This window comes from Schistocerca gregaria, chromosome 2 (genome assembly GCF_023897955.1).
Source record: "Schistocerca gregaria isolate iqSchGreg1 chromosome 2, iqSchGreg1.2, whole genome shotgun sequence".
NCBI classification, from domain to species: domain Eukaryota; kingdom Metazoa; phylum Arthropoda; class Insecta; order Orthoptera; family Acrididae; genus Schistocerca; species Schistocerca gregaria.
The window spans coordinates 141,933,348-141,958,858 of NC_064921.1; the positions used below are offsets into that span (position 1 = coordinate 141,933,348).

Genomic DNA, 25,511 nt, shown 5'->3' on the forward strand with positions numbered 1-25,511 from the left:
AAAAACTGGTAGATGCAGACCTCGGGGAGGATCAGTTTGGATTCCGTCGAAATGTTGGAACACGTGAGGCAATACTGACTTACGACTTATCTTAGAAGAAAGATTAAGAAAAGGCAAACCTACGTTTGTAGACTTAGAGAAAGCTTTTGACAATGTTGACTGGAATACTCTTTTTCAAATTCTAAAGGTGGAAGGGGTAAAATACAGGGAGCGAAAGGCTATTTATAATTTGTACAGAAACCAGATGGCAGTCATAAGAGTCGAGGGGCATGAAAGGGAAGCAGTGGTTGGGAAAGGAGTGAGACAGGGTTGTAGCCTCTCCCCGATGTTATTCAATTTGTATATTGAGCAAGCAGTAAAGGAAACAAAAGAAAAATTTGGAGTAGGTATTAAAATTCATGGAGACGAACTAAAAACTTTGAGGTTCGCCGATGACATTGTAATTCTGTCAGAGACGGCAAAGGACTTGGAAGAGCAGTTGAACGGAATGGACAGTGTCTTGAAAGGAGGATATAAGATGAACATTAACAAAAGCAAAACGAGGATAATGGAATGTAGTCAAATTAAATCGGGTGATGCTGAGGGAATTAGATTAGGAAATGAGACACTTAAAGTAGTAAAGGAGTTTTGCTATTTAGGAAGTAAAATAACTGCTGATGGTCGAAGTAGAGAGGATATAAAATGTAGACTGGCAATGGCAAGGAAAGCGTTTCTGAAGAAGAGAAATTTGTTAACATCGAATATAGATTTATGTATCAGGAAGTCGTTTCTGAAAGTATTTGTTTGGAGTGTAGCCATGTATGGAAGTGAAACATGGACGATAACTAGTTTGGACAAGAAGAGAATAGAAGCTTTCGAAATGTGGTGCTACAGAAGAATACTGAAGATAAGGTGGATAGATCACGTAACTAATGAGGAGGTATTGAATAGGATTGGGGAGAAGAGAAGTTTGTGGCACAACTTGACTAGAAGAAGGGATCGGTTGGTAGGACATGTTTTGAGGCATCAAGGGATCACAAATTTAGCATTGGAGGGCAGCGTGGAGGGTAAAAATCGTAGAGGGAGACCGAGAGATGAGTACACTAAGCAGATTCAGAAGGATGTAGGTTGCAGTAGGTACTGGGAGATGAAGCAGCTTGCACAGGATAGAGTAGCATGGAGAGCTGCATCAAACCAGTCTCAGGACTGAAGACAACAACAACAACAAATCTCGCATCTCAACTTGCGTTTCGCGGCAACGGCACATTGAACATTTGTAAAAACACTTCGTTCTTGCTACGATTTGTTATAACTAAAAACGTCATGTTGACGTATCGACAGTTAAAGTCTTGATGAGCTGTAAGTTCTAGTACAAAGCTGCCAATGTTATTGGTTCACAGCACTGTAGTGGTTTTAAGCGTGTAGTTCTGAAGTGATATGCAACCATATAGCTTGTTCATATCCTGCCACTACGAATATTTTTTTCACATTCGCGTTTCTAAACGGTGTTGGAACTTCTTTATTAATTTAATAAAAGTATGTTTTGTATTATTCCATATTGCCTATAAATAAGAGTGCTTTCTCTCTGTCTCTGTCTCTCTCTCTCTCTCTCTCTCTCTCTCTCTCTCTCTCTCTCAGGACTGAGTAGTCATAGTCACGTAGTTACAAACTAAGCACGAAACACGTAAATGCAAACAAATATTCAAAATATGTTGATCATCAGGTAAAAAAAAAACTACCACTCAGAATAAAAAGCGTAGAGAAGACACACAATTACAAAAGAATTAAAAGGTAAATTAGTCTCCACTATCCATAAAGTATAAAACGCAATTCACGAGCTAGTTCTTTTAGGACAATTCTTTTCTAAACAAAACTCTTCAATTAAATTATGTCTTTCTAAACATTCATGGTGGTTTCTGTTTGTTCTATATCGTGTCTCCCTACCACTTTCGCGCAACGACGCTCTGAGCGTGTTTTTTAGGGAATTGGCTAGTTTGAACCTGAGACCTGTTGCTGGTAAGGAGACGCCAGACCACACATGACATGTAGAATTCAGAAGAGTTCAGTGAGACTAGCGATGATATAACCAAATACTTAATGACCTCAGCGTCAGCGCCACTGCACTCCCTGTAAAAGAATCTTAATACTAACTAAATTTAGTGGAAGGGGTTCAAGGCTTTCCTATTTTTAGTTAGCTGGTAAAATAACGTCGAAAAAGCAGTTAAGTTTACCATTGGAAATTTTATTCTACTCACAAAACATTGTTTATAAATTGCACTATTGATAAAAGGAAGGGTTTTAATACAGGATGGTAAAAAACAACTGCATTCAACAAAATGTGGACGAATATTCACTGAATGGGTTTCCAAGTTCTACAATCGATCGAAGGATGACCTATGCCATATCTCATCTATAATCTACATTTAAGTTAAGTTTCACAAAAGAGAAAACTATCAAAATGGTCTACTGTGACCCTCAGTTACTTTTAATTACTTATCTAACTTGTCATAAATTACAGTGGCTGATATGCCTTCTCCATAACTATATAACAGAAAAATCATCGCGTTTCAGATTTTTACTTCAAGTGGCAAATGTGAACACCATGAGCTTTAATTTACGATCGACACTAGTATTACGCAGAAAAGGGATGTAACAGATGAGACTTCTGCAGTTCTGAGTGAAGCCTTATGCGCTCAAAAATGCGGCATTGCGTGCGTTCATTACCTTGTCGGTGTTTAGGCAGCGTCAGGGCGGCAGTGGGCAGCACAGCTCCGCTCACCTCGCCATCTCGGAAGCAACTCTTTTCTAACTTCTCCTTACAACATTTACCGAAGTTGCTTAAAAAAAACTATCTGGCTGTGTTTTCATTTGACCAATCAGGGTCTCAATGTTAACCTTAAGCTCCGCCTACAAAAATTCTGTCTATCCAATGAGAAACGTTATACTTTTCATGGTAGGGCAATGTTTTTAAAGTTTGCAACGTAACAGAGACGCGAAAAACTCTCACGCTAAAACCTGCAGCTGGTGTGGTCCTTTTAGCGTTATCGTAAGATCTATACTGTTCTTCTGGAGGGCTCTATCTTTTAACATGGGCTGGGGAGTGGTCCTAATGTAACAGACACGCTAAAAGGCTCACGCCAAAACTTGCGGGTGGTAGTGGCCCTTTTTGTATTATAGTAAGATCTATACTGTTTTTCTGGAGGGCTCTAGCTTTTAACATGGGCCGGGGGGTGGTCCTTGACGTAACAGAGACGCGGAAAAGTCTCACGCTAAAACGTGCGGGTGGTAGTCTTAGAGGTAGGCTGCCGACGTGAGTGTCCAGTCCGTCCCTTATCGTAGGGCCTTCTAGCTTAGCACGGTTCTGCTCTCGGCTTCTGTCCTCGTTTCTCCCCTCGGAACTGTGTCTGCCTCACGGTGGGAAGGTACGACATCCATTTAGGCATTCTTGTATTAGTCTGTGGTATTCCATTTGCTCACTCGTTACTCGTATTACTTTAGTTAATTTAATGTCACGACTTATTCCGAGCTATGTGACATACTACTGGATTTGCTTATCATGTCAGGGTTTTCATGGAAGGTGTTGGATTTGCCTGACACCTTACATCTTTAACCACCAGAACTACATTTCCATCATTTTGTTACAACAAATTTTACCAATACCAACGTGTTTGCGAGAGATCCTCAATGTGTTGGTGTTTTGAAACAGCATTTATTCATTGGACATAAGATAAGTGAGTTGCTACTTTCAGTCGTCCACTAGAATGGCTACCCACTCTTTCTACTTACAAACCAACTCACGAAATTAGTTTTCAGAGTGTCTAAAAATGAACTTATTTTGTTGAGACACCTTAATGAAAGTTGTCGTATATATGAATTCACTATGTGATCAAAAAGTATCCCGACACCAGGGTGAAACTACTTACGTTCGTGGCGCCCTACATCAGTAATGCTGGAATTAAATATGGTGTTGGCCCACACTTAGCCTTGATGACATCTTCCACTCTCGCAGGCTTACGTTCAATCAGGTGCTGGAAGGTTTCTTGGGAAATACCAGCCCATTATTCACGGACTGCTGCAGCGAGGAGAGGTTTCGATGTCGGTCAATGAGTCCTTGTACAAATTCGGCATTCCAAAACATCCAAAAGGGGTTCTATAGGATTCAGGTCAGGACTCTGTGCAGGCCAGTCCATTAAAGGGATGTTACTGTCGTGTAACCACTTAGCCACAGGCCATGCGTTATGAACAGTTGCTCGATGGTGCTAAAAGATGCAATCGCCATCCCCGAATTGCTCTTCAACAGTGGGAAGCAAGAAGGTGCTTAAAACATCAATGTAGGCCTGTGCTGTGATAGGCCACGAAAAACAACAAGGGGTGCAAGCCCCTTCCATGAAAAACACGACCACACCATAACACCATCGCCTCCGAATTTTACTGTTGGTACTATACACGCTGCTAGATGATATTCACTGGGTATTCGCCATACCTACACCCTGCTATCGGTTCGACTCATTGTGTGCCGTGATTCAGCACTCCACACAACGTTTATCCACTGTTCAATCGTCCAATGTTTACGCTTCTTACACCCTGATGCAGTTTGGAATTCCTGTGTGATGGTCTGGATAGATGTCTGCCTATTACGCATTACGACCCTCTTCAACTGTCGGCGGTCTCTGTCAGTCAACAGACCAGGTCGGCCTGTACGCTTTTGTGCTGTACGTGTCCCTTCACGTTTCTACTTCACTGTCACATCGGAAACAGTGGACCTAGGGATGTTTAAGAGCGTGGAAATCTGGCGTACAGACATACGACACAAGTGACACCCAATCACCTGACCACGTTCGTGAGTTCCGCGGAACACCCCATTCTGCTCTCTCACGTTGTCTAATGACTACTGAGGCCGCTGATATGGATTACCTGGCACTAGGTGGCAGCACAATGCACCTAAGATGATGAACTATGTTTTTGGGGGGTGTCCGGATACTTTTGATCACACAGTGTATATGCGTTACTGGATTCAGTGCTGGCTGGCTTCAGCTTTTTACTTTTATGTAATTCTTTTTATATATAAATCAGTAAGTCTTTCACTTTCGGGGTTGATGAAGGCGTTTTAGGGAAAATGGTTAATTGTTAACAATGCTTCAGTCTCTCCCCTATTCACAGCCCAGTCCACAAGAATGCAGAACTTTACACATTTAAAAACACTGTAGCTTCGAGGTTACCGTATCCTGCATTAAAGACAAAGCGTTACTTTGAGTTCTCTCTACTTGAGGTGAGCGTTGTTGTTTTGAACGTCGCTCTTTGCTTCACGTGTTGTGAACCGAGCGATTACGAAAGTCGATAGTCAGGACGTTTTGTCTTCCATAGAGCGTACGACTTCAAAACGACGTCAGGTTTGCGTGAAGTCTTATGAACTGAAGGATACGCTCTCGTAACATTTCCCAGTTCAGGTGGATGTGATGGCCGAGGGATCGGCATAGAGGCACAAGTTCCATTCAAATTGAAACATCCATCCGTGTTTATTAGATTTTACGACATCCTCATTTCGATAGACTTCTTAGTTACACTGTCACAGAAATATGGCGTTTGCGTCACGTTACTGATTTCGTAGTATTTCATTTCATAGTTATGAGCGAGGTCGTCCTCGGCGGTCTACAGAGACAACTGATTTATTTGGTTGTTTCAGTCGGATGCCGCTGATGTTTTGCATCTCTCTTCTACTGTTTTTATTTCTTTATTAATCCATCTGGAAACAATTTACACAGCATTTTTTAGTCAGGGCGTACATAATGTCAATTACATTTCTGCATATAACATAACATCCACTCATCTAATTTAGTAAAAATGTAATTTATCACCCTTAGATAAATATCAAACAACAAACGAAGATTTCCTTAACGTAAACTATACGAGATAAAAACATGAATAACAATACATCTACATCTACATGACTACTCTGCAATTCACATTTAAGTTCTTGGCAGAGAGTTCATCGAACCACAATCATACTATCTCTCTACTATTCCACTCCCGAACAGCGAGCGGGAAAAACGAACACCTAAACCTTTCTGTTCGAGCTCTGATTTCTCTTATTTTATTTTGATGATCATTCCTACCTATGTAGGTTGGGCTCAACAAAATATTTTCGCATTCGGAAGAGAAAGTTGGTGACGAAAAACGTCTATGCTGTAATGACTTCCATCCCAACTCGTGTATCATATCTGCCACACTCTCTCCCCTATAACGTGATAATACAAAACGAGCTGCCCATTTTTGCACCCTTTCGATGTCCTCCGTCAATCCCACCTGGTAAGGATCCCACACCGCGCAGCAATATTCTAACAGAGGACGAACGAGTGTAGTGTAAGCTGTCTCTTTAGTGGACTTGTTGCATCTTCTAAGTGTCCTGCCAATGAAACGTAACCTTTGGCTCGCCTTCCCGACAATATTATCTGTGTGGTCCTTCCAACTGAAGTTGTTCGTAATTTTAACACCCAGGTACTTAGTTGAATTGACAGCCTTGAGAATTATACTATTTATCGAGTAATCGAATTCCAACGGATTTCTTTTGGAACTCATGTGGATCATCTCACACTTTTCGTTATTTAGCGTCAACTGCCACCTGACACACCATACAGCAATCTTTTCTAAATCGCTTTGCAACTGATACTGGTCTTCGGATGACCTTACTAGACGGTAAATTACAGCATCATCTGCGAACAGTCTAAGAGAACTGCTCAGATTGTCACCCAGGTCATTTATATAGATCAGGAACAGAAGAGGTCCCAGGATGCTTCCTTGGGGAACACCTGATATCACTTCAGTTTTACGCGATGGTTTGCCGTCTATTACTACGAACTGCGACCTTCCTGACAGGAAATCACGAATCCAGTCGCACAACTGAGACGATACCCCATAGCTCCGCAGCTTGATTAGAAGTCGCTTGTGAGGAACGGTGTCAAAAGCTTTCCGGAAATCTAGAAATACGGAATCAACTTGAGAGCCCCTGTCGATAGCGGCCATTACTTCGTGTGAATAAAGAGCTAGCTGCGTTGCACAAGAGCGATGTTTTCTGAAGCCATGCTGATTACGTGTCAATAGATCGTTCCCTTCGAGGTGATTCATAATCTTTGAATACAGTATATGCTCCAAAACCCTACTGCAAACCGACGTCAATGATATAGGTCTGTAGTTAAATGGATTACTCCTACTACCCTTCTTGAACACTGGTGCGACCTGCGCAATTTTCCAATCTGTAGGTACAGATCTATCGGTGAGCGAGCGGTTGTATATGAGTACTAAGTAGGGAGCTATAGTATCAGCGTAATCTGAAAGGAACCTAATCGGTATACAATCTGGACCTGAAGACTTGCCCGTATCAAGCGATTTGAGTTGCTTGGCAACCCCTAAGGTATCTACTTCTAAGAGACTCATGCTAGCAGATGTTCGTGTTTTAAATTCTGGAATATTCCATTCGTCTTCCCTGGTGAAGGAATTTCGGAAAACTGCGTTCAATAACTCCGCTTTAGCGGCACAGTCATCGATAACAGTACCATCGGCACTGCGCAGCGAAGGTATTGACTGCGTCTTGCCGCTTGTGTACTTTACATACGACCAGAATTGCTTCGGATTTTCTACCAAATTTCGAGACAATGTTTCGTTGTGGAACCTATTAAAGGCATCTCGCATCGAAGTACGTGCCAAATTTCGCGTGTCTGTAAATTTTAGCCCATCTTCGGGATTTCGCGTTCTTCTGAACTTCGCATGCTTTTTCCGTTGCCTCTGCAACAGCGTTCGGACCTTTTTTGTGTACCACGGGGGATCCGTTACATCTCTTACCAATTTATGAGGTATGAATATCTCAATTGCTGTTGCTACTATATCTTTGAATTTGAGCCACATCTCGTCTACATTCGCATAGTCAGTTCGGAAGGAACGGAAATTGTCTTTTAGGAAGGCTTCTAGTGGCACTTTATCCGCTTTTTTAAATAAAATTATTTTGCGTTTGTTTCTGATGGATTTGGAAGAAATGGTATTGAGCCTAGCTACAATGACCTTGTGATTACTAATCCCTGTATCAGTCATGATGCTCTCTATCAGCTCTGGATTGTTTGTGGCTAAGAGGTCAAGTGTGTTTTCGCAACCATTTACAATTCGCGTGGGTTCGTGGACTAACTGCTCGAAATAATTTTCGGAGAAAGCATTTAGGACAATCTCGGAAGACGTTTTCTGCCTACCACCAGTTTTGAACAAGTATTTTTGCCAACATACTTTGACGTCCACACGAAATTTCACATTCATCTTCATATTTTTACAATTTTACACTCTCATAATTTCACTTCTACGGTGTACACCATATACTCACTATCTGTACTATCTTACTCTGTGGTACTCTCACTTTGCAGTACCATGTCTTTCCAAGGCACCCAGAATAATAAAAAGAACAAGGAGGAGCAGGATTATTCTTATATAACGAGAAGATACACACACACACACACACACACACACACACACACACACACACACACACACACATATATATATATATATATATATATATATATATATATATATATATATATATATAGCCATGTTTCCTAGTTTATATCCCTCTTGGTTTGAAGGAGATCCGCTCTAATGTTTAACTTCTAGGTGTTCTTTTAGCCTACAAATAGTGTGCCCCATATAAGATATGCCTCATTCGCATGGAATCCCGTACATACTAGGCTTTTGGAGACCTCGAGTGTCTTTAACAATACCCGTAAAGGTTTTCATGTATGTTGACTGGAGCGAAGTACGCTGGGTATAGTGTTTCTGTAGGAGTCTACCGCTTTTACCAGATGTTGGGTCAGCATAAGGTTTTTTGCCAGTCTTAACAACTCTTTTCTCAGGCGTTTTTGATTGTGACTGCGACGATCGCTCAATTTGCCGATCTCAGTACCCATTCCTTTGGAACGCTATTGATAGGTGTTGTAATTCTCCGGTTATGATCTCCTTGTCAGAAAGTGGAACTGTCTTTAGTATCGAATTTCTTTGTGATGGATGTCTCGAGACGTGGGGTTAGAGCTCATAGCGAGCTAAGGGATTTCCCTGGTCTTCTCTTAACCAACAACTCTAGGAAAGGTAGCTGATCATTTTTTGAAATGCCATTGCGAATTTAAATTAGAATGGATGGAATATAATTGTTCCAGGGCCTCTTCAAGTTTTTTCGTTCCATGTGAGCACATCACAAACTTTTAGTAATTGCATATATGTTAGATATGACTGTCGTGGTATATAAACTACCCTCCATAAGTTTGGAAACACCAGGGGACTATGGACAATGGGAAGAAAATACATTATAAAACTGCATTTAATTGTTTTCTAAATGTTTTGAGGCTCAAACAATTCATAGGTAAATGCAACTATTAAATTTTAGATTCCCCAAAACAGCCACGCTTACACTGCCTTACATACACTCGATATGCGTTGGGTCAATTTTTCCAACGTTTCAGTTAGAATTAGTCTCCATTCTTGCTGCAGGACTTCCCACAAGTGTACCTGACTCATGAGTCCCCGTTTTCGGATCCTCTTGTCCAGCTTACCCAATAGTACGGGCGACAGAGGCCGTTCCTTGTTTAGCAGATTTTTCTGAACCTCTAGAGGTATCACATAGTTATGACACAAGCGGAATGTATTTTTCTTGCTGTAGGAGTAACTCTTTGCCAGCCAGACGCAAACCACATATCTTGACATGTTGCTGGATAGCGGCATGATAATTCTTTTGGTTCATTTTTTCACGTACTTTCACCAAATGTCCAACATTTTTCCCTCCGAAAGATCCACATACCATCACACAACACCCTCCATGCTTCACAGTTGCAATTACACACTGAGGATTCAAGCGTTCATGAGGTAAACGGTACTGACTGCGTGTACTTCCAAGTATTTCGAATTTGGATTCACCAGTGAATAAGGCTCTGCCCCAATCCCCTGCTGTCCAATGTTGGTGTGTTGTTGCCTATTTAAATCTTTTCTTCCTCTTAATAGGCTGCAACAACGGTACCGATGACCTCAGCAGTTTGATCCCTTAGGCATTCACGCGCCACAACAATGGCGCCCTTGCTGCTACATAAACCTGGCGGCCAGGGGGCGTCTCACTGTTGTCTCACTCTCTGGTGTATCCCTAGTTGCATTTTGTTCTGCAGTCAATTCACGGACAATTACGAATCTTTACCGTTACTAGTAACTATCAAATACTTTTCCTGGTGTTCCGCTATTTTCCTGGCTGCTGCTGAGCGAGGTCGAATATCGTAGGAGCCTGTAGCTCGATGTCGCTTTATGGCCTTGACAACTCTGCTGACGGAAATCTTCAGTTTCTTTGATATTTGTCGAACTGTGTTGCCTTACTGGTGCCTAATTATTATCTTTACTCATGAAAAATTATGAATCTGGCATTTTGGGGCAATTTTCTATTACTTTCGCTGCATGTGTACTACCTTCGCCGGCCGCTGTAGCCGAGCTGTCCTAGGCGCTTCATCCCGGAACCGCGCTGCTGCTACGGTTGCAGGTTCAAATCCTGCCTCGGGCACGGATGTGTGTGATGTCCTTAGGTTAGCTAGGTTTAAGTAGTTCTAAGTCTAGGAGACTGATTACATCAGATGTTAAGTCCCACAGTGCTCAGAGCCATTTGAATAATTTGTCCATTTGTACTACCTTCTTTCGCGGCATGTTCCACCTTCATACAAACGGAACTACAATCGAACAGACTTGTAAACAACGTCCCTCTACACAGTCGTGCGGCTACTGACGCCACCTAGCGTGTTTAGTAGAACTGTTTGGACAAGTTAATCAGTTTATATAAAGCTCAGTAATAGCAATATGTATGTATATGTACAATAATTATCTGTACAATACTGTAAGTATCATTGTTAATCTTCCAATCCATATGTGGCATACAGCAAACCAGTGCTTAACAGTATTGGTTAAAAACAGTTTTGGTTGCAATTTTATTTTTCAACGACGTGTTTCGCCTTATTTAGACATCTTCAGGTTATCTTTGCTAGATGGACGCGAGAGGCACCAAGATCTGCATAACCCGTCCATCTAGAAAAGATAACCTCAAGATGCCTAAATAAGGCGAAACGCGTCGCTGAAAAATAAAAAAACTAAAATTGCAACCAAGACTGTTTTTAACCAATATTATCATTGTTAATCGTTCTTTGAGCATGTTATTCTGTATTACAATCAATAAATCACACATAGCCGCGCAGGATTAGCCGAGCGGTCTCGGGCGCTGCAGTCATAGACTGTGCGGCTGGTTCCGGCGGAGGTTCGAGTCCTCCCTCGGGCATGGGTGTGTGTGTTTGTCCTTAGAATAATTTAGGTTAAGTAGTGTGTAAGCTTAGGGACTGATGACCTTAGCAGTTTAGTCCCTAAGTTTTCACACACATTTGAACATTTTGAACTCACACATAGCACTCCCATCTTGCTCTGCTGTAGTAGGCAGCATGTGTTTCCAAACTTATGGAGGGTAATATATTTAAACTGATAAAAATATTGAGAGGGCTGGTGTCGTTGTGTGGCAGGAGGACGACTTCCACTACCTGGTGAGGAACATCTGGCACGCGCGGTCCATCCTCAGTGAGAACAAGATCGTGCGCGACCTGCGGATGTCTCGCTGGGACGTGGGCAAAGACTGGGCGCCCTGGAACTGCGTCCTGCTCACAGACGCGGAAGCCCGCGCCCACGTGCGCGTCACGAGCCACAAGGTTTGTCCTCGACCTGCATCTGCGTCTGTACAAGCTACGGCACGGCGGTTTACCGCAAACATTAAGAAGTTCATTTCATGCGAGATATAGAGATGATTCTAAGAAGAGCCCCGCTTGCCGTCACTGATTTGTTTAATCGGCGCGAGAGCATTACAGAAATGCTCAACAAATTCCAGTGCGAGACTCTACAAGAAATGCATTGTGCATAGTGGAGAGTTCTGCTGTCAATATTGTTAGCCCATGTTCCAATTCAATTGATGATGGCTTGAAATTTGCAGGGTATATTTTTAATGAAATGTTTGAAAGTCGTGGAAGAATGGCAGCTCATTCTTCTCAAACAGCGGAAACCAAATGAGATGATTCTGGAGCTAGGATTTCGAGCGACGTCGACGTTGTGACTTATTTCTGTTCCACAGATACTGCCTACAGGAAAATTAAAGAGACCTTTGGAGAAAAGAGCTCAGATGGAAACCCAGTTCTGAGCAAAGAAAGGAAAGTAGAAAGGTGGAAGAAGTATATAAAGGGTCTATACAAGGGCAAGGTACTTGTAGGCAATATTATGGAAATGGAAGAGAATGTAGATGAAGATGAAATGGGAGATGCTGCGTGAAGGGTTTGACAGAGCACCGAAAGACCTATGTCGAAACAAAGCCCCGGGAGTAGACAACATTCGATTAGAACTGCTGACAGCCTTGAGAGGGCCCGCCCTGACAAAACTCTACCATCTGGTGAGCAAAATGTATGAGACAGGCGAAATACCCTCAGACTTCAAGAAGAATATAATAATTCCCATCCCAAAGAAAGTAGGTGTTGACAAATGTGAACATTACGGACTATCACTTTAATAAGTCACGGCTGCAAAATACTAACGCTAATTCTTTACAGACAAATGGAAAAACTGGTAGATGCCGACATTGGGGAAGATCAGTTTGGATTCCGTAGACATATTGGAACACGTGAGGCAATACTGACCCTACGCCTTATCTTAGAACCTAGATTAAGGAAAGGCAAACCTAAGTTTCTAGCATTTGTGGACTTAGAGAAAGCTTTTGACAATGTTGACTGGAATACTCTCTTTCGAATTTTGAAGATTGCAGGGAGCGAAAGGCTATTTACAATTTGTATAGAAACCAGACAGCAGTTATAAGAGTCGAGGAACATGAAAGGGAAGCAGTGGTTGGGAAGGGAGTGAGACAGAGTTGTAGCCTCTCCCCGATGTTATTCAATGTGTATATTGAGCAAGCAGTAAAGGAAACAAAAGAAAAATTCGGAGTAGGTATTAAAATCCATGGAGAAGAAATAAAAACCTTGAGGTTCGCCGATGACATTGTAATTCTGTCAGAGACAGCAAAGGACTTGGAAGAGCAGTTGAACGGAATGGTCAGTGTCTTGAAAGGAGGATACAAGATTAACACCAACAAAAGAAAAACGAGGGTAATGGAATGTAGTCGAGTTAACTCGGGTGATGCTGAGGGAATTAGCTTAGGGAATGAGACACTTAAAGTAGTAAAGGAGTTTGGCTATTTGAGGAGCAAAATAACTGATGATGGTCGTAGTAGAGAGGATATAAAATGTAGACTGGCAATGGCAAGGAAAGCGTTTCTGAAGAAGAGAAATTTGTTAACATCGAGTATAGATTTAAGTGTCAGGAAGTCTTTTCTTAAAGGATTTGTGTGGAGTGTAGCTGTGTGTGGAAGTGAAACATGGACGATAAATAGTTCGGACAAGAGGAGAATAGAAGCTTTCGAAATGTGGTGCTACAGAAGAATGCTGAAGATTGGATGGGTATATCATATAACTAATGAGGAGGTATTGAATAGAATTGGGGAGGAGAGGAGCTTGTGGCACAACTTGACTAGAAGAAGGGATCGGTTTGTAGGACATGTTCTGAGGCATCAAGGGATCACCACTTTAGTATTGGTGGGCAGCGTGGAGGGTAAAAATCGTAGAGGGAGACGAGTTTTACTGTCGTGATCATTACATGACATGCATATTGCGGAGGGGGAGGAGTAATTTGCTCTTTGACTGTTACTGGGAAGTGGACTCTAAGAATATTGAAAATAGAGCTCTCTGTGATGCACAAAGCTTTTGATATAGCAGCTCGCACTGGAATTTGTTGAGCATTTTTGTGACGCTTTCGCACTTATTGAATGAGCCATTAACGAAAAGTGGAGCTCTTCTTAGAATCTCAATACATCCTTTAATCAATTCTTAAGAATTCCAGATCGACGAACCGTACTTAAGCATTGGTCAAACAAAGATTCTATAAGCCGCCTTGGTAATGTGTGAATTAAAATTTTGTAGTTTCTTTATGATAGATCTAAATACGTAAGCTACCTTCCTCACAGCTGATTTTTCTGCAATCCTATCATCATAACTCAGACTAGTACTTAGTGTTTGTCAAACAGTAATTGCCGATCGTTAGCCAAACGACTTTACATTTTTCGTCTATTTACGTGCCTTGCATTACGTTTAATTATGTTGAGGTTCAGGAGTAAATACTTCCACCAGGCGAAGATCTTATGTAAGACTCCTCGCATTTCGTAACAATTTTCTAATGATATCAACGCGTACATACAGTCACATCTTCTGCGAACAGCCGCATAGGTGTAAAGCCGTTATTTGCTAGGTCAGTCGATAAAGTTTCGAGACTGGATTAATAAATAAATAGAGAAAATTTAAGATTTTACAACTTTAAACATAGTTGTGTGCAGCAACCGTGAAAATATTTTTTACAGTAAAGAATTCTGGTGAAGACTCCCTTAGTTTAGGAGTCGAAACCATGGTCAATTCGACTATAAAATCCATTGCAACGAGTGGGCTGTCTTTACTATAAAAAAATTAAGATGTTAGTTTTAATGCGTCATGTCTTTTACATAGTCTCCCCTTCACGAGTACAACGTAAAGAACGTTCATACAACCATGTGGAACTGTCAGAAAAGTCCTTCTTGAAAATGTTGTATATATTGTTATCCATGGCAGGTTCATATTGAAAACATCAAGTATCGTCACCCGTGATGATTTTTTTCTAGAAAAGAATTGTCCACGTTTTACATTTCAGTCAGATTGCAACAATGATCTACACGTCGTTGTTTTTTGTTCAATAGTCAAGGTGTGTGGGGCAAACTTCACACACATTATTCTGTTCTTCAAAACATTATGGAGAAATCTCGAGTACTTGACTTAGGCATCTTCAGTTCATTGCGATTCGTGACACAACCATGTTGACTCAATGCGTCTGCTTGTTCGCAACTGACTGGTCAAATGCACATCTGTTGTTTGTGGTTGTTAGTTCAAGCTGACACCGTAATTACTGCGCTGATGTCGCTTATTTGCTATGCATAAAACCATTCTCGGAACTTTTTCGGCAAACTGTTTTCCCGTATATGTGCTGAACAAAAGCAAGCATACCACATTTTCTTGAGTTACACAAAATATTACCTTCGCTTCTCCCAACTTGTCTCCATCAACAACGATTTTCTATAAGTCTTCAGTTCAGTAACATAGTTTTGCGAATATTGTGTAAGTATGGCACGAAACTGGATGAAGGCTTTCTGGAAGTCAAGAAACAGAGCATTAATCTAAGAAACGCTATATGATGTATTCTGGATCACTAGAATGAACAGAAAAAGATGGAATTATGATATAAACTAACAAAGAACTGGTATAAAACTTCATTCACTTTATTTTCCTGCAACTGCTATTTCGTCATCAAGGTCTGCCAAATGAAGAGGAAATAGTCGCAACCAGATGCAGGAAAATAGTGGTTAGAAGCAGCTTTTAGGTGGCGTATATGGGGTGTAAAAGGTATGAGTTCAGATATTTCTACTGGTAACTGAGGATGGTGTAGTGAAGAGCATTACATAAATATTTATGTCGTTTTTAGACTAATAATTATAGCTATTACAAGTCATATTTTTAGGTTGATCAATATCTCCAAGTATGTGTGGCAAGAGGAAGACATTGTATTTTTCTCCTGGGCAGCAAGTCAAGTGTTGAAGTGTGGATGCGTAGCCGCTAAATGGTTAGTCTATACTGACAGGTGTAGTCCACTTAGAAGTGCAGTTACGAGAATGCAGAAAACAACAGGTCGTAAGGTTTGCGACTTGTTTATGGGAAGACTGTTCGATACAGAGAAGAAACAACCAGCACACTAATGTGTGTACGTGTTAAAGTAACACATATAAAAATTTCTGCACATGTAACCGAATAATATCCAGTATAACAATATTCTTATCAAAGCAGTGGACGACAACCTAAAGAAGATAACTTTAGGTGTCACAAGACAGGTGGTTGATAAATCCTATTGATACTACGAGAAGAGTAAAAAGAAGGCATATAATACAACAGTGTGAAGTGAAATGTAAATATACATGGTTTTTCATGAAGGTTGGCAATGAAAAACATTCGAAGTGTCATTTTTTCACAAAACTCTTCTTCCCTGCTATTGCGTTCTCGGCATCTTATTGCATGTTCCTAGAGTTAATGCAGGTGCCAAATCATGGAGAAAGTGTTTCAGATATGCCTTATTAGATGGCGCCTGGTTTTTGTGCCAAGTGTCTCCCTCGGGAACTCCAGAATTCAGAAGACGTGAGAAACGGTTTTTTTGACTGCAGTTCTACCAGTTAAAAAATTACTGCCGTGTTTCCATACTTACTTTATTACAAGTAAAACATAGTGCCTGGGTGTTGATGGCACCTAGAACAAGAACTTTCTTATTGACACTTAGACGTAGTCAGTTTCTTGACACGGCACTTAGAATGCTCTTACTAAAGTAGTTAATTTCTGATTTGTCTCATTATTGTTTTGGATGGTGAGATGAGTAGCATAATTCTGTAGTATCAGAATACCTTCCCAGTCTGGTGGATACAAGTCAGTTAAGTACAAACAGAGATACACTGTTTTCTCACTCTCCTGACAAATGTGAGATTTCGATACTTAGAACGTTTTCCATTTCCAGTCTTCATATCTTTGGAGGTTGTAGATTGAACCATCCTAAAAAAACATATAGAGGAATGTTCTGTTTTTAATGGTTTCAGAGACACAGCTGTTTGAAATTGTCAATAGTAAACAGTGCAGACGGCAATAAATTGATGGACATTAAACATGTTAACATTTTCGGGACGCATAACTGGCGTTTATACCGATCGCTCTCTCCTGCCTACGTGGTATTTTAGGACAACATTCAAGGTATCATTTTAAGGACCATAGCATTTTCAACACGTCCTCTGAGTTATGAGTTGCATTTGCCATCGGATGCTATGTGACGTAGCTAACTCGCAACTCATCTGTTTTATTTTCAGTCAGTCAGCATTTGTTTACATGTAAGGTTCTGAATGCATTATGTGCTACGAATAGTTTCCACTTCCTGACATGATTATATGTGACGTTGAGGCGAGTAGCAGTGGGAGAGATACCCGTTTTATTTCCTAACATTACGCCTCTCCAACTCTGTGCCTCTGGTGCTGTCTATCGAAAAATAGGGAGTCTTGGTGCTCAGCATGATGGCAGCAGAAAATGTGATGACAGATCATCGGATTTTAAGAATTTCTTGACAGTGAGGTCAAGTAATGCATCCTCAATTAATACACCTTTTGTATTGACACTGGTCATGTAACCGTTTGGACAAAAGCTTATATTATCTTCTTGTCTGAACTGCTTATCTTCCACGTTTCACTTCTGTGCAAAACTATACTCCAGACAACGCCTTCATAAAAAATTCCTAATATTTAAATTTTATGTTCCCCTTTTTCAGAAATGCTTTTCTTGATATTGTTAGTCTGTATTTTATTTCCTTAATTCAGTCAGTATCACCTGTTCTTTCCATTACTGTTGTTGTGCTTTTACTGATGTTCATCTTATAATGTCTTTTCAAGATATCATTCAACCCGTTCAACTGCTCCTCCGAGTCCTTTGCCGTCTTATAACAGAATTACAGTGTCATCTGCAAGCCTCAAAGTTTTTATTTCTTCTACCGGAACGTAAATTTCCTTTCCAAATTTCACCTTCGTTTTCTTTACTGCTTGCTCAACGTTCAGATTGAAAACATCAGTGAGAGGCTATAACAATATCTCTCTCCCTTCTCAAATACTCCTCTCTTTCGTGTCCTGCTTTATAACTGCTTCTGTTTATAACTGCTTCTGGTTTCTATACAATTATAGATGACTTTTCGCTCTCTTTATTTTACCACTGCTAATGTCACAATTTCAAAGAGAACACTCTTGTCAACACTGTCAAAAGCTGACTCTAAATCTGCAGATGCTGTCTGCTAGGTTTGCCTATCTCCAGTCTTTCTTCTAAGGTAAGTGGTAGGTTCAATACAGTTTCATGTGTTCCTACATTTCTCCGAAACACAAACTGATCTATCCCAAGGTAGTATTCCACTAGCTTTTCTATTCTTCTGCAAATAACTCGTGTCAGTATTTTGCAACTATGACTTATTAAAATAATGGTTCGATAATATTCACATCTATTATCACCTGCCTTCTATGACAATTACGCTGTTTTTGAAATCCGTGCTTTTTTCGCCTGCCTGATATATGCCGCACACAAGATGGAATAATTGTGTCGTGGGTGGCTCTCCCAAGGATCTTAACAGTTCTGACCGAATGTCGTCTGCTGCTGGAAAAGTGTGTCTGTATTTGAACACTCCGTAAAGCCTTGATCCCGCACCTAGCGAATTTCATGTCATTTCTTCGAACCGATAACTATACATCTGGCCAGTTGACACTTCAGAAACGATGTGAATTTCATGTCATTTCTTCGAACCGATAACTATACATCTGGCCAGTTGACACTTCAGAAACGATGTGAACGTTCAGGAGTACGTTGAGAAATGCCTTTCATATCAAGACCCTGCTGTCTCTTATATCGGCCTCAAAATGTTGGTAACAAATGCTTACGCAACCATGGCGATTAAGTGGGAAAGTAATATGTACCAGTGTCTTATTAATTTCGTATATCTGTTCGATTTATTGAGTAAAAACCTGTTCTTGCAAAGAATTTGATACCTTTCTTTTGAACCACCATCTTAACATCACAAGCGAAAATTTCTATCCTGCCTCTTATTTTACTACATCGAAAATTACGACTTAGTAAAATTATTTTAGTTAGTAAACCTCACAAGTATTTTCCCTGATTTTTTTTTGCAACAGATTTCTTCATGCTTTCAAAACAAATAAGAAGAAAAGATTAGATTATCTGACAACTAAAACTGACATCATCATAACAGAATTTTACTTATATTCTGTTGATAGCCCTTTACTACTCATACCATCCGGGAGAGGGGCGGGGAGGGGGAACAGTATATTTAGTAAGTTGATCCTGCTCGCAAAAAACAATTCCAGGGATCGGTTTAGATTTACAACTTCTTTCAGTAAAGTATAATAAGCTTGCACGTTTTTTTCAATACTTTCAAGAGTTTATTGCACTTTCAGTACACTTCTTCACAGAATACATCCACTCGACGCGATGTCAAACAAACAACTAACTACATGCTAAACATAATACACTGTACCGCCAAAGAAACTGGTATAGGCACGCGTATTCAAATACAGAAATACCATATGCAAGCAGGCAGAATGTGGTGCTGCGTTCGGCAATGCTTATATAAAAAAACAAGTGTCTGCCGTAATTGTTAGATCGGATATTGCTGCTACAGTGGCAGTGTACCAAGATTTAAGGGAGTTTGAACGTTGTGTTATAGTCGGCGCACGAGCGATGGGACAAAGCATCTCCGAGATAGCGATGAAGAGAGGATTTTTCCAGTTCGACCATTTCACGAGTGTACTGTGATTGTCAGGAATGCGGTAAAATCAGGAAACCTCCGACGTCGCTGCGGCTGAAAAAAGATCGCGCAAGAACGGCACCAACGGCGACTGAAACGAATCGTGGCAGCAGTGCAACCCTTTCACAAATGCTTCAGATTTCAGTGCTGGGCAAACAGCAAGTGTCAGCGTGCGAACCATTCGACGAAACATCATCGATATGGGCTTTCGGAGCCGAAGGCCCACTCGTGTACTCTTGATGACAGCACGACATAAAGCTTTACGCCTCGCCTGGACCGGTAAACATCGACATTGGACTGCTGATGACTGGAAACATGTAGCCTGGTCGGACGAGTTCTTGTTTCAAATTGTATTGAGCGGATGGACGTGTACGGGTATGGAGACAAACTCGTGAATCCATGGACCCTGCATGTCAGTAGGGGACAGTTCAACGTGGTGGAGGCTCTATAAAAGTGTGGGGCATGGGCATGTGCATTTGGAATGATATGGGACTGCTGATACGTCTAGATACGACTCTGACTGGTGACACGTACCTAAGCATCCTGTCTGATTACCTGCATCCTTTAATGTCCAGTGTGCATTCCAACGGACTTCGGTAATTGAAGGAGGACAACGCGACGCCCCAGACGTCCAGAATTGGTACGGAGTGGCTCCAGGAATACGCTTCTGAGTTTACACACTTCCGCTGGCCACCAGACTCCTCAGACATGAACGTTATTGAGCATATCTGGGATGCCTTGCATCGTGCTGTTCAGAAGAGATCACCCCATGTACTCTTATGGATAGCCCTGCAGGATTCATGGTGTCATTTCTCCTGAAAATCGTCCCACGAGGAAACTCTTCCGAATGGGCGTTGCCCCACTCAGCAGCGCCCCGTAGCAAATAACTCAAAACGAAATCTGTCTTTGTAGAGTCATCCCACTTTTGTGATAATAACCTGGATGATAGTCTGGATGTACTTCCCTATCTGGTTTAAACTTTGGAAAATGCTTATAAAAGTTCATCTCGCTTCCCAACTGTAATTCCTCTAATAGTGTTGTTGCATCGGAATATGTAGCTTTAACTTGACTTTCTCTGTTTCCTTCTAGCTTTTTCCAATTCGTCTCACAGTCTTTTAAACTCACTGGTGTTTTTGTGACTTCCTCCCAGGAAAACTGCCCGTTTTCTAAAGTGCGTGAAGACTCCTGAAATGTATGATCTAACAATTCTTGTATTTTTTCCTCCAAACTTGAATGTATTTCATGCGAATACATGAAATCACCGTTGTCGCTTCTCTGTTCTAAAATTTCTAAGCGCGTTTGGGCATCTGACATCTGATTTTTTACCAACTTACATTCTGTTTATGAAAACTATCTACGTCCATGTGCAAATCTTTAACATGTTCATGGACCTTGTGGTGTGCGTACTGTAAGACCTTCAGTATACACACCATCAGATTATTTGACTTGTCACTCTTCAGACGATAGAAATGCCACTTGCACGCTTAGAGTAACTGATTGACGGTGACCAACTTTAAACAGAATTTGATTAATTTTCACACACATTTATTAAAATAATAACAATCATAAAAATTACTTAACTTGGTTCTGGATGCTATTTACAATTGACAATCTGAAGTTCTTTTGGTATTGGTACGTTGATCTTATTGGATAGTATGCCACGAAGAATACAGGCATGCATCAGTGCAAGAGGTCGTGCTACTGAATATTCGAGGTACCGATGTGTACAGCAATGTGGACCACCTGCTTTGAAGGTCTCACTATATGGCGTTACAACAAGAAATGTGTGATTTTCATGAACAATAAAAGGGCAGAAATGATGTTTATGTTAATCTATATTCCATTTTTCTTTACTAGTTCCGGAACTAGCCGAACCTAGGTAATGCAAGACTTTTTGATGGTTGTACTTCCCCACAGTATGTGGCCCGATGTTTACAAACTAATTGCGATCACGGACATCTTTATTCTGAGCTCTACAATTGACATACATGATGCATGCTCTTCCATGAATGGCATGGATCACTACACAGGAGGAGGTCTGTTGTGTTTTCCGACGAAAACTGGTTCTGCATCAGTGCCAGTTATGGCCTCGTGTTGGTTAGACAGAGGCCAGTTGAGGGCCTATAACCAACCCGTCGCTGAGCTAGAGACACTGGACCCACATCTGAGGTTATGGTCTAGGTTGAGATTTCGTATGACAGGAGGAGAACCCTCGTGGTTATCCCACGTACCCTGACTGCGAAACTGTACGTCACTCTGGTGATTCGACCTGTTGAGATGCCACTTATGACAGCATTCCAGGGGGTGTTTTCCAACAGGATAACGCTCGACCACATACCGCTGTTGTAACCCAGCATGCTCTTCAGAGCGTTGACATGTTGCCTTGGCCTGCTCGATGACCAGATCTGCCTCCAATCGAGCACGTTCAGACGTCATAGGACGACAGCTCCAGCGTCGTCCGCTAACAGCATTAACCGTTTGTATATTGACTGAGCAAGTGCAACAGACATGGAACTCCATTACTCAAACTGACTGCGGCGCTTGTACAACACAATGCATGTAGGTTTGCGTACTTACATTCAGCCTCCTGGTGGTTACACCTGTTATTAATGTACCAGCATTGCATATTTGCAATGCCTTATCTCGCGCTTACATTAATCTGTGATCTAGTTATGTTAATCACTTAAATATGTTACCTACACAAATGTATTCCAGAAATTTCGTTACTCTACATTAATTATTTTTTGGTGCCACAATTTTTTGGTCAGTGTAGTAATGATAGAAATGTATTTGTGGTGTAAATGATATGCAAGTTATAAAAACTGGCGTAAAGAAAATTATACAGGTTAGAGAAAAATTGTGTCACGAAATTTTAACTCTGGATAGCTGACGCCAGTAGAAAATGTTGTGTAGGTCGACAGCGCACCATTTTTAAACAACGGAAACTTGACGCCATGCACTCCGATTGGCCATGGGACTGCCCTGTTGCCGTTCGTCGGTTGACGGGCAGCGCTATGGTTGTCGGTTCACACATACAAACGTCTCTCTCCACGTTACTGCCCCAACGTGATACGCACACGTGTCGAATAGGTCTTGCTGTTTGTCTCCACCTCACATCAGCTTCGCTTCGCTTCGGAGCACACACACATCTCGTGTGATTTACTCATACAGTAAGCATGGTGGCGCAGTATTCGTTTGAAGAACAACTTGATATGGTCTTTGTTTATGGACTAGCCGACGGTAATGCGCATGAACCTCGACGGTTGTATGAGGAACGCCACCCAGCAAGACGTCACGCACAGCCACAGACGGTTACAGCAATTCCCCGGTGACTTGGCGAAACAGACTCGTTAGCGGGATATCATAGTGATGCTGGAAGACCTCGAACACGACAGGGTGCTCCATTTCAAGGAACTATTCTCGAGCGCTTCGAGGAAGCACCTACGACAAGTACTCGAGCGGTTCGACACGACATAGGGGTCACTCATCGGTTAGTCTGGGAGGTTTTGAAGGATGACAGCCAGCATCCATTTAGTTTCCACCCTGACCAAGACTTATAATCATGTGGCGGACTATGAACACAGACTAGGGTTTTGCCGGTGGTTTTTGCGACATGTTGCACGAGATCACGACTTCCCTGCCATTGTGCTGTCTACCGACGAGTGCAACTTCCCTCGGGATGGCCTTTACAACACTCGAAACGTTCATTATTGGGAAGGGGAAATCCTCATGTCACGTACGTCCACGGACACCAGGAATGATTTTCGCTCAACATTTGGGCAGGCATTGTGGGTGATCATCTGATTGGGCCGTTCCGTCTACGTCCTCGACTTACCTGGGCATATTACCTTCACTTTTTGCAAGAAACTCTACCTGGCCTGTTGGAAGATGTTTCCTTGGACATACGGCTACGAATGTGGTTGCAGCATGATGGGGCGCCCGCACATTGCAGGCGTGCTGTGCGCGGATATTTAAATGAATTCTTCGATGGCCGCGTAATCGGCAGAGGTGCTCGTAGCACATGGCCACCGTGATCGCCAGACCTCATGCCATCGGCCTTTTCCTGTGGGGATTCTTCAAGGTTCTAGTTCACCCATCCGGACGCGAACCATGTGGAAACATGCCACCAATCACATCAGGGCAATGCCAGGAATCTTTGAAAGAGTTCGACAAAACACCGTTCGACGTTACCAAGCTTCTGTCGCGTCAGAGGGTCGCCAGCTCGAGCACCTGCTTTATGTAAACAATGTCCTAGCTACAAAAAAGGACCTTTTCAGGGCTGACATAATTTGTGGAAGACTTCCTGTACGCTCACTAACAGCCGTTGACGGGTTTCTTCCCAGTACGTCTTACCAGGAAACTACAATGGATGTGCCGGGACCCCGGCGTACTCGCCCACAGGTCCCAGAGTGGAAGGCTGGTGCGCTACCACCGAGCGCGAAGGCTGCCTTGGGTACATCGCGGTCTCCGGCAGGCAAAGCATTCGCGGTCGTGCATTGTCCAGAGTATCCAGCAACAGGGTAATCCCGCGGCCAACATTAGTAATTTTGGTTCCTACTGGCATCAGCTATACAGCGTTCAAATTTCGCCACAGAATTTTTCTCCATCCTGTATATGAATTACATTAAGTACCATGTTGTATATTAAACTATTGCATCGGTTATTTATTTGTTTATTTATTTATTTCATTTGATCTGATTAGGAGCATCAGGCCCACGTCGGACAAGAATTTCACACATACGGAGCTCTTTTTCTTCCTTCACAGTTACCTAAGAAATAGCATCATTAATATGAGAAATAGTATTAAAATTATTTGAGTGTCTCCAGAGACGATGTGAGTAAATAATCTTGACTGTGAACTAATGAAGTTAATACTGGCATTGCTTCTTTTAGTAAACAGCGAGAGTTAGCGTTGAGCAGTATCATTAGAAACTCGATGCGGTCATGTGAAAACACTGTACGTGTTTATTCATGGCAGGTGTACGAGCCGGGCTTCGTGGAGGACGTGCGGGTGCGGCACCTGCTGGCCAGGCAGCGCTTCCGGAACCTGGCGGAGGCGGAGCGCCGCTTCCGGCACAGCGGGGCGTGGGAGAAGGTGCAGGACGACGTCGTCTACTGCCCGCCCACACTGGAGGCCGATGCCTTCCAGCCCTAGGCTACCCGCCGATGCCTTCCAGCCCTAGGCTGCCCGCCGCTGCTGCTCGCTGTACGCTGCGCAATTATACCGCACTCACAATAACGTCATTCTTTTCCTTCCAGCGTGTAGCCACGGCATTTTACTACCGCTGGCCGCCACTAACATCTACATATACATCTACATTCATACTCCGCAAGCCACCCAAAGGTGTGTGGCGGTGGGCACTTTACGTGCCACTGTCATTACCTCCCTTTTCTGTTCCAGTCGCGTATGGTTCGCGGGAAGAACGACTGTCTGAAAGCCTCCGTGCGCGCTCAAATCTCTCTAATTTTACATTTGTGATCTCCACCGTAGGTATAAGTAGGGGAAAGCAGTATATTCGATACCTCATTCAGAAACGCACCCTCTCGAAACCTGGCGAGCAAGCTACACCACGATACAGAGCGCCTCTCTTGCAGAGTCTGCCACTTGAGTTTGCTAAACATCTCCGTAACGCTATCACGGTTACCAAATAACCCTGTGAGGAAACGCACCGCTCTTGTTTGGATCTTCTCTATCTCCTCCGTCAACCCGATCTGGTACGGATCCCACACTGATGAGCAATACTCAAGTATAGGTCGAACGAGTGTTTTGTAAGCCACCTCCTTTGTTGATGGACTACATTTTCTAAGGACTCTCCCAATGAATCTCAACCTGGTACCCGCCTTACCAACAATTAATATGATCATTCCAGTTCAAATAGTTCTGTACGCATACTCCCAGATATTTTACAGAAGTAACTTCTACCAGTGTTTGTTCCGCTATCATATAATCATACAATAAAGGATCCTTCTTTCTATGTATTCGCAATACATTACATTTG

At 42.1% G+C, this 25,511-nt stretch overlaps 1 protein-coding gene across 1 annotated transcript in view; it reads left to right on the plus strand.

Annotated features, from left to right (window-relative positions):
- The window catches only part of LOC126335677 (IQ and ubiquitin-like domain-containing protein), a 74,137-nt gene extending 49,470 nt beyond the window's left edge, over positions 1-24,667 (plus strand). Inside the window, exons 3-4 of the mRNA XM_049999134.1 lie at positions 11,544-11,726; positions 24,491-24,667. Of these exons, the coding sequence (XP_049855091.1) occupies positions 11,544-11,726; positions 24,491-24,667 (360 nt within the window). The remainder of the gene's footprint in view (positions 1-11,543; positions 11,727-24,490) is intronic.
- The last annotated feature ends 844 nt before the right edge of the window (positions 24,668-25,511 follow it).